Raw genomic sequence first — 13,912 nt, 5'->3', positions numbered from 1 at the left:
CCAAGAGGGGAAAAAAGACTCTTATCTGCCAAGTTAGTATAAGGTGGTATTGAGCTAAAACCTATACATATTTGCACCTACTTGACATGGTATATCAAGTTATAGTGGGTTAGGTCAGTACAAACCATGTTCACAGTATCTGTTTTAAGGGGCCTTAATTAACATGTTCAAGTCTGTTAAAATGCAACATACAAGACATGCTATGCCTCACTGGGTTTAACAATGAACTTGGCAGGACAAGGATTAAAAGTTGAATTGAAGGCAGGAAATCGGTTCTGGAGATTATCAGTGTGAGATATTGCACAGATTGCTGCTTAACAATCAAAGTATTTTTACAGGGCTAGGATTAAGTCTTAATCCACAACATACTTCTTACTGAGAATTAAATAAATCTACTAAGTATAACTTTTTGCTCAGAAGAGAAAACATTGTTTCTTTATCAACTTGTAGATCGCTCCTTCACCTTACACTCTTCACTGCCACTAAGCATAGACTCTCGAGAGTCTATGCCACTTAGCAACAGCTCTTCCGCTTTTGGAATACCAAGGTATTTGTAAATACGCACATTTTTTACCAACATTCTTTTTGCCTTTGTCTGGACAACATGTGACTGACATATCATTGGATCGAAAATAAAATGAGAATTTACAGTCACATTACAACTGTCAGATCTGATACCAAGACATTATTTCACGTTGTACTGCGGTGTTTACTGTTGTTTCACCATGCCAACGCAGACAATTAATTTTGCTGGGTGGCGGAAAAAGAAAATAATTGGTAAAAAATATTTGAATGATGACCAAGGCTACACCTGCGTCGGCACAACCCTTGATGCAGGTATTAAAAATAGCCTCGGAGCATTTATTAATCATTGAGATAAAAGCTGGGTGTTTAAATTTACATTGTGGACAAATCGCTTCGGCTTATATTACTTTGTGTACAGCACCTGTGCAATGGGATTGTTAGGCTGTAACAGTCGGCAGATATGTGACCCTGTGGTGGGAGTGAAGCAAGCTATTTGTCTTTTATTGTGAATGGTTGTTAGGGTCCTATCTACATCATTTAGTGCATGCCCTGAGCACTATGGTGTCTGAAGTATTTTATGACCTGTGTGTAATAATTTTTTTCTGTTCTCCAAAACTCCAAAAACAAGCATCCACAAACTTTGTTAGCAATGTGAGCTATGTATAGCCTAATAATTTGCAGTGTTCAAATCTGTATTTAAGATGGGTTTTTTTATGTATTCTCATATTGACTAAATACAACAACACAGTACAGTTTCACATAACAGTCAAATGAACAGTATGTTTCGAAAATTCCAGAATCGGTTACCAGCTATCTATGTATTTGAATATTACGTGTAAATGAGTATTAGAGGCTTTGTGAGTGGCGAGACTTTCTTTCTTGTATTGTTTGGCGACAGTACACGGCAAACTACTCGACCCGAGGGAGGCATTCGGAGAAACCCTTGTGCACAGCGTGGGTAGTTCAGAGTTCAATCGGGTTCTCCGTCTAGACGAGGCACTTCTGTTAGCGACACAATGTAGTACATGTATTGCGCTCTCTATATATATTTGTGAGTTATATCATCTGAACCAAGAACTAATAAATTTTAGTCGGATTTTCTAGGATTCTCAAATACTTACCCTAGATGCGATAATTTACAGAATTGTAGCGGAAATGTTATCAAGTGAGAGTGAAATGATGCCAGGGGTTGTGCGCGGGTCGATCTCGACGTTGTGAAGATTGTGTACGTGAATAGACGACTGTCTCCATGTCAATTTGTGAGAAGAAAACAGGCTATTTTAAGTGTCGAGGTCGAAATCGTGTATGACATTTTGTGTCGTTCGAATGCGGATTTAAAGTATCTCTTACCGACGTGCTTGGTGAGGTTTGTGTTTTTTTGTTTTTGAAATGTGCCTTCTCTGAATTACAAACCAACGTGTACTACGTGAAATCAAAATATATGTTGACGGGAGGCAAAATCCCTACCTTATGTGAGTTGTCAATTTCTGCCGTCGTTGTTGCATGGTCAGCTTGGGGTTTCCCTCGATATCCGTTCACAACGCCGGTATTTTTGGAGTCAGTATCTAGATAACCCGACGAATGTCGATTATCAATATCGATCTGATTTTGACCCACGTCGGAGAGCTGGGAGTTGTACACGCTTACTAACGAACGCTCCTGTTCCAGTAAGTCATCGGGCAATCGCCAGTCCATTTTCTGCGGTTGGAAGACAGATTTCGGGTTCTTTTCGTAGCCACGGTTGGAAACAACTCGACTGTGGCCTTCTAAAACTTGGTCTAATTCCCCTTGTAAGGCTTTTAAGTCTTCTGTGTCGTGCTCTAAGTCAGAATCAATACTGGGGTTCCATTCTAACTTGGGTCGGCTCCGGTAATCCTCCGTGGCCGAAATGTTCGTAGTTCCTCCGTTCGCCGGTTTCTCCCGCTGTTCAGAAGGTTCGTCCGTAAAGGGCAGATCCGTCGATGAATTATCTGATGTGAAAGCATCATTACTTTTTTCTCCGGTCGGAATGTGAATAACATCAGTTTTCGACACAGTCTGCCTCGTCGGTGCAGGCGGCTTAGGTGGTTCAGGGGTTGCGGTTTCCTTGCTCGCACCAGACCCCATGATGTTGCGCCTCGCTCGCCGGCACCGTTGCGCTAGCGGGGGTCGCTGTATTTAATTTTACGCTGTCAGCCGGTCACATGTCATCCACTCAAAATAGGTCTTGATGAATCGTACTGCTTTTCCCAAATAATATTTCACTCAAGGATGTAAAAGCAAAATAAAATCCCTTTCTCCTCAGGATCACTGCCAAATGCGATGCGCTCACACATGCACACGCTTCTATCGATAGCGTTACAGCAATCCGATTCAGTGACGTGCTCAACTGTGAATGACAACATTGATATTGCATAACTGCAAGTTGCCCACATTATTACACATGGGGGTGTCTGCATGGAACAGAGGGGATATTTCACATTCCTTTCATTCTTTGGCGATATGGAATCTGAAACTATACCAGCATTGAAGTTTGATACAACCAAAGAAAACAATTCTCTGATAATACATTTTAATCAAAATTAATATTCTAAACAACGAACAATAGCCAGTGTTACCCGTACCGTTCGTCCTTAAGTTAAGTTTGGAATCTTCCATACGTCACACTATTATTCGGAACTTATGACCAATGGCACAATATTGGTTGCTAATGAGATAAATAATAGCGTTACTGTAATGAGAACGTCCAATCAAACCTTACGTTACATTTATCAGCGCTATTGATTTCCCGCGTAATTAAAACAGGTAATCGGGAGGGTACTGCACTCAAGTCGCCGCTATTATTAACAAAATAAACAACGCGTAACCACGGACGTCCAATGACGCCCAGACAAAGTACAATTGATTTTTGACAAGTGACCTTTGTTCGACATGGGTGGGAAGACAAAATTCTGATCATGGGCACCAAGGATCATTGTGACAAACTGGCGTAATCTTCGACATTAAAACTACATAGTGTGCTACCCCAATAGTACGTGCAAATAACCCACGGATTGCTATATGGTACTTGTGTGATTTATTTCCAAGAAATAACAGCGCAATGGCATAGCGTTATCTAGCCGCTGGTACGGAAATATTGACACAAATTTTAAACAAACATTTAATTAAAACATCCTGAAGCTAATAGGATGAAGCTAACAGGATCTTTGCCAAATGACACATTGGCTTTTAATAGCATAGAGCAGAAGAACAGCCCGATGTATTTTTGAACCTTGAGTATGTGTTGCTACAAACAACTGAATGAAACTCAACTCAACTCAACGAAAGGAATGACATGTATGTGAAATTGTCTATAACCAGATGTGACATAATAAAAAAATTATGTTTAATGGTTGCGTTTATTTTTTAAACTAAAAAAAGGACCAGGCAAAAAAAAGATTATAGGTTTGTTTCTCATCCTTGGAGTCACAAATGATATTGTGTTTCAGTCATTTTTTTGTTATTTTTTTTTAAGATTACAATAGCCATCTGCCATGATTAAAGCCAATAAAACATGAAAGTTCAATACAGCAATAGTTGATGACTATCACTGTGCAGATTTTTGATGGTACAGACTTTGACATTGTCTTCCCTGCATGTTGCTTCCAATTTGTTACACTCATTTTTTTAACCCTTACACTGCCATGGTTTGGCCTGAACCCATTGTTATTAACAGTGAGTGTGAACCAGTTTACAGGGAATAGGGGTACCAGGTGAATAGGTTATGAGACAAATGTAACAAAAAAGGCTGACATAATACGGATAGGCTAGATGATAAAAAAGATTGAGAAACCAACCTTTTAGCATTTTTAAACCACCAAGCAATTTTTAAGGCATTAGAACTGCCTATGAAAGATGTAATCTTGATTTACAAACAAATATTTATTTTTGCATATTAATGAAAGAACAATGACATCATTTGCAAACATCCCTATTCAGAACTACATTTTGGTGAAGTCTATGATATATTTAGTTAAGCATGATACCATGGACAAGCAAGATTTTGAATAGTTCAAGACACGTGCATGAGCGATAGCAACTGCTTGTACAGAATGAACTGTGGTATCCATTGTTGAGGTTGTTTATTGCCAATTCTGTCATAAAAGTTTATTGAAATTCTTGTGTGAAACATTAAAAGGAGGTTTTCTCTAGGTGACAGCTTGCGCATTCAAACTGTGCAATATACCATATACAGGACTGATTTTCATGTCTGTACACCAATCAGATTGCTGTATTTTTTGCTAACAATATACTGTTATAATATGACAAAGTGTAAGGAGGGTCTAGGATTCAAACAATATATCCTATTGCAATTTAGTGATTAAAATATGCTTTTACTGTTATGTTAACCAGCAGGATACATAATGTTGGTCACAGACCAAATTCATTTCATTGGTGTCATTAACTGAGGCTGACGAAAGAAGATTTGCACGTTCTCTTAGACAACTTAAAATGCGTATGAAATATGTAGATTAAACCTTCTTCTGGGAGACAGTACAAACTGTAAATCACATACAGTATAATGTTGTACGTGAATGCATTACTTTACCATGTCCTTTCTGTTTTGAGATCCTATGTTATTAGGGTACCCTATGAAATTGCATTGATTTAAATGTTTTACATGAAAAGCCGATACAAAGTTGATTGGTTTTATTTTCTTGATATTACTTTGAATATTTAGTGCACACTGTCACATTGTCAAGGACACGTATAAATTAGAGCTTTTTTCCAATGCCGTTCTCCTGAATATGTGCTACTAAGTGACAACAGAGCCTCTTCCTATCTTATTACTACATGTGTGAAAAGAGACTAAGGCTTAGAAATATAACTGTCAAGTTGCTAAATGTATAAAACCTGTCAAAAACATGCATGGTAAGGCAGAATGCGTCCAGGAGACAGAAATTCAGACTCTCAAACTTCCACTACACTTCGTTAGTCTAACACTTACAGGGGCTCATTTTGAAGCTCATGGAGCACCTAAGCTTTCCACATATTATGTTGCAATCAAAAATATAATTTTTCCCGATAGAGTTCACAAAGGGTGATGGCTATTTTGAACTTTCCACAGCTGTTTTATATTTTGGTAATTTGTCTCTGTAGTACAAAATTTTGCATGGTGACCCCTGATTTTTATTCATAATTTCAAAAGGGAACGATTTAAAGTACTCTTGATCTTACAGAAAGTTTCAGCAAAAGTTTACGTCTTTCTACTTCTGAGGTGCACATGGTGGATGTATGGGTTTTTCAAGATCTAAGTTTGGGTACATCAAATTGTTTCCTGTGGATAGTTTACTCCACTCAGAGGTACGGCGACAGGAGGGGGTGAAGGAGTTTGTGTCACAAACACTACATCAATCCAACAGTCTTCAAAATCATACAGAGTTTATCATTACAGTCAATGGTGACACCCGATACAAGCTGATTCGCAGAGGAGTCACAATATCAATTCAAACTACCTTTCCATGTAAGCAAAAGACAAAATCTTGTGATAACTTAATATGGTAAGCATCCTCCTGGATTTTTAAAGGTTTAGATCATCGATACTAGTTATCTTGTTCTCATTGGCAACCCAACTGAAATTTGGGCCGACGCAAAATAATTGTCCTTTTGGGATTAAATTTGGTCCGTGTCCACACTTACCGGTACCAGAATTAGGGCCGACGTAACTTTACCTTCCTTGTGACCTCTGACCTGTCAAAGTTCAAAATGGCGCATTTGAATATGGCATGCTGTTTCTACTGTTCATGATTTTCCTGTGTTTTTACGCACAAGAAGGGCAAATATGACTACCACTCACCTTTTAATCATCGGAGAGATCTTCACCATTTATTGGATGAGCATATGGTATATATAAGACCGCGGTGGAGAAATAACCAGTGCGCGGCATTTTTGACATGCCTCTCTAGTCTATTACGTGCACTGTGGAATCGAATGACATGGTCTCGTTTGCGGAACAAAGGTTGGTGGGAGTTCAGCGTACATGGGATGATATTAAAATGTAAAGACTGGATTGAAAACTTTCGATAGGTGTAAACTTTAGTTTCAAACGTCGTTTGTTTTGTGCGAATAGTGTGACTAGTTCAACTTCGATCCATAGCGGAGGCCTGGTCAACTGGGACAGGGCCGACGTAACGTGTCCACACTGGCGATTTGCGTCGGACCAAATTTTGCGTCGGCCCTGAGTCGGCCCTGAACCCCCCCTTCTAACCGGGACCAAACTGAGTCGGCCCAGGGCCGACTCAGCGTGTCCACATTGGTTTTTACGTCGGCCCCGGCCCTGGTCGGGACCTGGGCCGACGCAAAGTCGTCAGTCTGAACGTACTAATTAAATATGGAAGACAAACAAATTATCTCAACTTTATGAAATATTTATTCAATGATAACAAATTATCAAGGAAATATCAGGTAGTTTACTTTAAACAGTACAATTCATCCGAATATTAACATTTCAAATTTACAATTTTCTCCTGAAAAACACTGAAAATGTGCAACATTATCTGTTAATGATGGTTAGTAATACTTGTCCAGAGAAACACTGTAGGAAATGCATTGATAAGGCAAGAGAGTGTGATTGTTTTTAACCCTTTGAGTGCTGATTTTTTCCGACAAAAATTTTAGTGCAACATTTTACCAATTTTTATGAATTCTTCTGTAATTTTTTTGATAATTTTGAACCGAATGGACATTACATTTCATCGGCTACAGTTTTTTATCACAATTGTGGCAAAGTTTACAAAAGCCAACAATCAAAATTTCATCATAAATATAGAACAATAGGCAGTTCTGCAGACATTAACATTAATATCATACATTGTATGAACAAATTTATATTGGGTAACTTTCAAATATCCAAAGCAAACAAGTTAAATAATCAAATCACCTTTTGCCAAAAAGCAACTCCAAATTCTGGCAATCTTAAGTTATTATAGTTCATAAATATTGTGGAACTGTTGAAAGCTCTGACAAAATGTCAAATGACACTATACATATGGCAATGTACAGAATCCATTAATACATATAACAATTCTGATATCAAAACGTAACACTAACTAAGTTATCAAAGTGGGCAGTCTTGGAGATGTAAATATTTGACATAGGCATGTTTACCATGTTGAATGTTAAATTATTTAAAAACTGGGCAAGGATGATAGGGCTGTCATATAACAACTTTAATAAATATATAATTATTTTAAATTGACAACAAACATGAAATTCTCATGGTCACTGTAGCCTTGGAAACAGATCTCGTGAAAATGATTGTGACTAGGGTATAGGACAGTATAATCTGAAAATAAATTATCTCTGCATATTTCAGATACAAATAGTTACATGACGGCAATAGTACAGGGGTGAACAGACATTGCTACATTCTGTTTATAAAGCAGTTGTTGAGTTTTTCTGAATCTGATAAGCATTGCTGTATTTCCTGGCTGGTTTGTGATATAAAAATTCTGTGCAATTTTCTTTCAATATCAGAAGTTGTTTAGATGTTAATTCTTATCTAATATACACAGATACATAATCCGATTAAAATCAGATGTAGAGATGTCAACATTTCTGCTGGGTCATCGATGACAAGCACAGGAGCTTTGCTTCAGTTAAAACAAACAGCAGAAAGTAAGCAAACGTAGAAATGTCACCATCAGAGATCTGATTCAATCAGATTGGGGATGTCAGTTCATTGCATCCTTTAATTACTACATGCTGAGATAGAACATAACATGTCATGAAATTGGCTTTGCTTAAAGGCTTTCATCAATGTTATATCAACAAAAGCATTTAATTAATATCATGACTTTGTTACAGCATTGTCAAGAGTTTAAGACGTATTTTATGACCTTCAATAAACAAACATATTGAAACAGGATGAAATAGTCATTCAAATTTTTTTTTGACTGTCATGATGTCGTCAGTTCAACATGCATTGACCACGGACAAAAAAAATCCAGTATAGCTACCACTGATGACTTCCTTTGTGAGAAATCTGCCAGCAAACCATTCTGTAGTTATTGACAAAACAGTAAAAGATTCCTCCCATCTGATTTGATGAGCTAGCTGGTTACATGACATTACATGTGCGGCTGCCACCGCTATCACCGGCTGGTGTGACCTCTGAAAACAATAAATAAAAACACAGTTTGAGTTGAGAACAAAGACTTACGAGTTACACTTAAAAAGTCACAGTGGCACTGTAGTCACACTCTATAGACACATGTATTACCACTCAATAATCAGACCTGAGCAACAGCCACTATACACATATCATGCAAACACTATACAAATGAGCACAAGATATTTTCAACATATGCTTCATTGTAGAAGAAAACAGATTTTCTATTGAAATCACATTAAATTTCACATTTTCAAATTGTTTCTCAACATTTTTTAAAATGGGCAGTCAAAGGCGCTTCAATGGATCATTTTCATTCATTCATGTCCAAAGATGCCCTATAGTAAATGCCAAGTTAAACAGTGGTTTGATAATTTAGTGTATTTTCTTCGATGGAGATGGTGAGACTATAGGTTTTATAATCACTTTTTAAAAAGAATTATTTGTAGCTTTTGAATTTGTCCCTCACCTAGGTTATGTATTATTATGAGTCCATCCATTTATACACACGACAAACTGTACAAAGCGTAATTGACCATTTCCATGAGGCGGCAAGTTCACCTGCTTCAGCCATCCTCTATAAACATATTTTGTTATACCACCAATTTACAGCAATGAAACTTCAGCCAAATGATGGTGTGGGTTGTTGTTATTTATGTGGATATTATCTGTGGCCGTTTTAATTACAGTTCATGACTCACAATAAAGTGATTTTCTATTCTGCTTCCTCTGATTCAGAGATTATGGTGGCTTGAAAAGGTGATGACACAGTAACGCCTGTGTCACTGGGCCATGATGCTTGGTCTTATTGATAACAGATCAAATCATCTATACATCTTTACTAACTGGTCCCGTCGTGCAGGTCCAATCATACTTTTTAAAAAGAAAGCTTGTAAATATAATTTAAAAAACTGTCACGCATTACGTTTAAGAGTTTAGCCAGTTCACTACTATTACCTTTACACAGTACCACACACATATCACTGATATCAATGGTTTAGGCTTAACCATGGTGATGAAAGGATTAAGGCCGGAGAAAAAAATCTGGTTCATCGGATTTTTTGGACCAAGGTTCAGGAGCGGCGAGTGAAAAATTTTTAATTTTTTTGTTAGACCAAAGGTAACCACGGTCCCTCGGACTTTGTTGCCGAATGCTGTGATCAAATTCATAGTCATGGTGTACTAACCTTGACAAAACGGAGAAATTTCAGCCCAAAAATTGACCCAGTTTGTGTTGTGATTTGCAAAATTCAGGCGTCGTAAAAACGTATTGACAGAGGTCAGTGCAGGCAGTCGGAAGTCTCATTCAGAATCCAACATGCCCACGAAAACCCGAAAAAGTGTAGGGCGCTGCCAGCGGCAGTACTAAAGTATTTGCAATGCAGAAGTATGAATTTGCCAAAATCAAAAAAAAAATCCAAATCGGGCAAAGTAGAAGTGGCGATTCCGATGAACAATTTATTTTTTTCTTTCTGGCTTAAGAGTGCTTTTTGTTTTGCTCACCTTTAATCTGCTCTTCTGCATCAGATGATATTGAACGTTTAGGCAGAGACATGTCAATTGCAGTATTTTCTTTTTCTTGGAAGTGGCCATCACGCATTGGGCTGTAGAACTCATCAGTCTCGCTGTCCAGAGCGGCGTCATTGTTCTCTGAGACAGTTTCTGAGCGTGCAGACATGACGGCATCTATTGTGTCTCCTTCAAGGGTATCACTCTCTGAGGACAGTCTACTTTTATCACATGAAGTGTCTTCTTCTTTCACGGTATCTGACCGATCCATGGAGTTATCAGACATGCTGATTTTGCATTCTGAGAAGATCCCTGTGTCTTCAGCCATGTCTTTATCTCCTTGGTCTCTCTGAGGCTCCATCTCTGCGTCTTCTGTCCTGTCTTCGTGAAGTACTCCTCCATGTCGCTATACTCATCGCTATCGCTGGTTTCAGTGAAACTGAAAGAATCCAGAGCAAGTTGGAACTGATCGTCGCTGTCTTCATTTGGTAGATCTGACTGAAGCATGATGATGTAGTCTTCAGGGTCACTGGAACTGTTGCTGATACCGTCTTCTAAATTGTATGAAATATCAAGAGACCACTCTGATGATGTTTCCTCATCATTGTCATCCAGGAAGCGACTCTCTAAGTCTTCTAAATGAAACTGATCAGTTTCTTGGCAGAGATCTCCCTCTGTCTTGCATTCTTCTTCAGACGCATCATCCTCTTTACTATCTCTGCTATCACAGTGAATGTCTGTTTCTGCCTTGTTTTGCAGTGAGTCAGGAACTTGTTCGAATTCCAGTAATTTTATCTGAGCATCATCACTATCATCCAATTTTTCTCCTTCCTGGGGCGCCAAAAAACCCTGAGGTGACCTACTGCTGTCAAGGTCACTGTCAACGTCCTGCCGGGCTGTAAAGAGCAATTTTTCAGCGTTTATTTCCCAGAATTCAGATGACGTCTGGAATTCATCAGGGCCTGGAAGATTGAAGGCTGCATGGTTACACAATTCTTGGTCACAAAACTTTAATGATTGGATGTTGTTATCGCTGTCTGAGATCAGTCTTGTTTCGGTGCAATCTTTATTCTCTGTATCAGCCGTGAATGTGTCTTTATGCAGTTGAATTTCTTCAACATTTTCATCATCAGATCTGTATGATGAGTCCACAGTGATGTCTTCATCAGCACACTGTGGAAACAATGTTTCAATTAGTTTGATAAGTTGGTCTAAGGGGCCATCAATTCCTCCTTCGCTACCCTCCACACCAACAAGTGGTGTAGCATTTTCACAATTTTCTTCAAGATGATCGTACTTGTAAACTGCTTCACTCCCTTCTGTTGTTTCAATGCCATCAGAATTGTCATCAGACCCACTGCCATCATCAACGCTGACATTTGTCACGTCTCTGATCAGCTTGAAAAGGGCAGAGAGCTCGTTAGTTGAATAGCCATCAATGGAGCTTTCCTCATCATTGATGGATGAATCTTGATCACCGGCATTAGCAGTATAAGAAGATTCACAAGAGCTCTCTTGGGCTTGTTCACCTGCTTCCTCCTTTGCAATCTCCTCCATGTACTCCTTTCTCTTTCGGATGTCAAATATGACTACTTCTTCATCCTCTTCATCATCAGCCAGAATGCCATCGCTCAGAGAAGTCTGATTGATGCTGGAAATGCTTTGTGAAATGGAAGGGACTTCACTGCCACACTGGGTCTCAATGGACCAGTCTACTGATACGTTGCTTTCATCCCGACTTGTGGAATTTACACATTTGAGCTCTTCGGTGGCCGTTGAGGGACTGTTATCACAGAAACTACTGCCTAGTTCTGAAGATTCTTCTGACTCAGGAATAGGAGATAGATTTTGAACTTTTGTTTGAACTGGGGGTGTAGCCTCGTTATCTGCATCATAATCAGTGTCATGTTTGTCATGAAGCTTATCCATTCCCATGTTCTTCTTGAATTGACTAATCTGTATCACATGCTCACCGAACAATGGTGGATGTGAAGCCACTCCATAGCTTTGTGATGATACCGATGTGTTTGACTGCTGCGGCATAACAAGGGAGACTGGTGGTGCTATGGTTGGATCAGCGGCAATGCTGTCAACTGAATCCAGCACTTCTGTGACGGATGCATTTGGTGAGCTAGGTGCGTCAGAATTTACACAGGTCATCTTGTCATCCAGACGATCACTTTCAACTTTCTCTGGCAAGCTTTCATTGAGACTTGAGTCCAGGGGCGACTGCTCACTGGTATGGCTATCACTGAGTGTGTTTTCCTCAGTTTGAATAGCCTGCCTATCATGGCCAATGTTTTCATCTGTTCTTGGGATACTTTGGGTCATCACTGAAGGCATACTTGCAGGCTGAGTTTGCTGTGTGTTGAGATCCTTGAGTGGAGATCTGACTTGATTTCTGCTGTCATCCACTAGTGATTTGATATCTGAAGTGAAATTCAAATAAACCAAATAATATCCATTACAGATCATTTCATATCATGTTCACTTCATTCATAAATATGACTTGCAAAATTGTTAAAACAATCTAGCCACAAGCTAGACCTCAACTTATCAAAAGACAAAATATAATATCTTAGAGCCCCATTAGTTGTAAGTTTGGATGCATTTTCAGTTGTTTTGTTCAGTCTACTACACACCAGTTTTTTTGTTCTACTTCAAAAATTATGTCAAACTTTAGAATATTTGACTTGTCAATACAGACTGCATGTGTTAAAGGCATGGGTCAGGCGTCAGATTGTCTTGCCAGGAAATTTACTCACTACATTACAATTTCAATGGAAAACAAAGGCTATGACACCTTCATAATCCTCTTACAGACTAGAACAAACTCAATCCCTGGGATCAAATCCCCTGTCTTTAACTATCCTATGATATTGCTATAATTGAATTCTAATTCAGACTTGAACTACTGAAAACGAAATACAGTAAGATTACTGTTGATATTGTTTTCTTTGAAGAAATAAGAGCAAATCTATATAGAAAGCTGAATTACCTTCAATAATACTGAATAACATTCATGTTCAGACCTGCATTTATAATCACATGCTCTTTGCTGCTTTGAATAAATGTCTGTTATAACACATGTAGTTTTTTTTGTACATCAAATTTCATTTGTTTGTTTTATGCAAACATGTTTTAAGAATGATAGTGATGCTTTTGTACAGAATTCACAAAATAGTTGAAGGTCATTTTTACACATTATTAAAGCTGGGATTGAAATTGGTACTATGCACTATGAATTGAGTTCTATACAATGCACAAAGTAACAATCCATACCATGTCTGAACACTTTTCAATCGACATGCCTCTCTAATTAACCTTCATTTCAGAAAATGTCAAACACCTGTTAAATTGAATGTAATATGTAATGACACATTGAACATCGCTTTTAAGCATAAATGACACAGCCAAGACCTTCTCTGTGCAACAGTCAGAATATTGTTCATGACATGACACCATTCTACACAAGAGTTTTTTGTATGTTATTATCTTGACATCGAATTGTGACAGTGGACAAACTGAATATCTTGTCCAATGTTGAAAACTGCACAAAAGTTATGACATTTCAGTTAGATTGAATGGGTACGCTTTTGCTGTACAAAGCTGGACTTGTTAGACAATGCTGAACTTGTTATAAAAGGCTGCTGGCAAGTCATTAGCGTATTGAATACCTCCAATTTTTTCAGATCTCATCATGAACAGAACATTGTCTTTACATGAGATGTGATATAATGATAGCAAAGC

The 13,912-nt window shown here is 38.3% G+C and overlaps 2 protein-coding genes across 2 annotated transcripts in view; both read right to left on the bottom strand.

The window, feature by feature from the left end:
• Window positions 1-2,897, bottom strand: part of LOC139115905 (uncharacterized) — a 37,476-nt gene extending 34,579 nt beyond the window's left edge. The window contains exon 1 of the mRNA XM_070678326.1: window positions 1,993-2,897. Within this exon, the coding sequence (XP_070534427.1) occupies window positions 1,993-2,631 (639 nt within the window). The 5' untranslated portion in view covers window positions 2,632-2,897. The remainder of the gene's footprint in view (window positions 1-1,992) is intronic.
• A 3,999-nt stretch (window positions 2,898-6,896) lies between these two features.
• On the bottom strand, window positions 6,897-12,592 carry LOC139115904 (uro-adherence factor A-like). The gene is made up of 2 exons (XM_070678325.1): window positions 10,157-12,592; window positions 6,897-8,655 (listed from the first exon to the last, which is right to left on the bottom strand). The coding sequence occupies exon 1, from the start codon at window positions 12,503-12,505 to the stop codon at window positions 10,412-10,414; it is 2,094 nt and encodes a 697-aa protein (XP_070534426.1). The 5' UTR covers window positions 12,506-12,592; the 3' UTR covers window positions 6,897-8,655; window positions 10,157-10,411.
• Between the last annotated feature and the right edge of the window lie 1,320 nt (window positions 12,593-13,912).

Source organism: Ptychodera flava, chromosome 17, assembly GCF_041260155.1.
Source record: "Ptychodera flava strain L36383 chromosome 17, AS_Pfla_20210202, whole genome shotgun sequence".
In the NCBI taxonomy this organism is placed as follows: domain Eukaryota; kingdom Metazoa; phylum Hemichordata; class Enteropneusta; family Ptychoderidae; genus Ptychodera; species Ptychodera flava.
This window is presented reverse-complemented; position numbering and strand designations above follow the sequence as displayed.

Coding starts and splice junctions, on each gene's coding strand:
- LOC139115904 (XM_070678325.1), bottom strand. CDS start 12,505: ATGCCTTCAGTGATGACCCAAAGTATCCCAAGAACAGATGAAAACATT.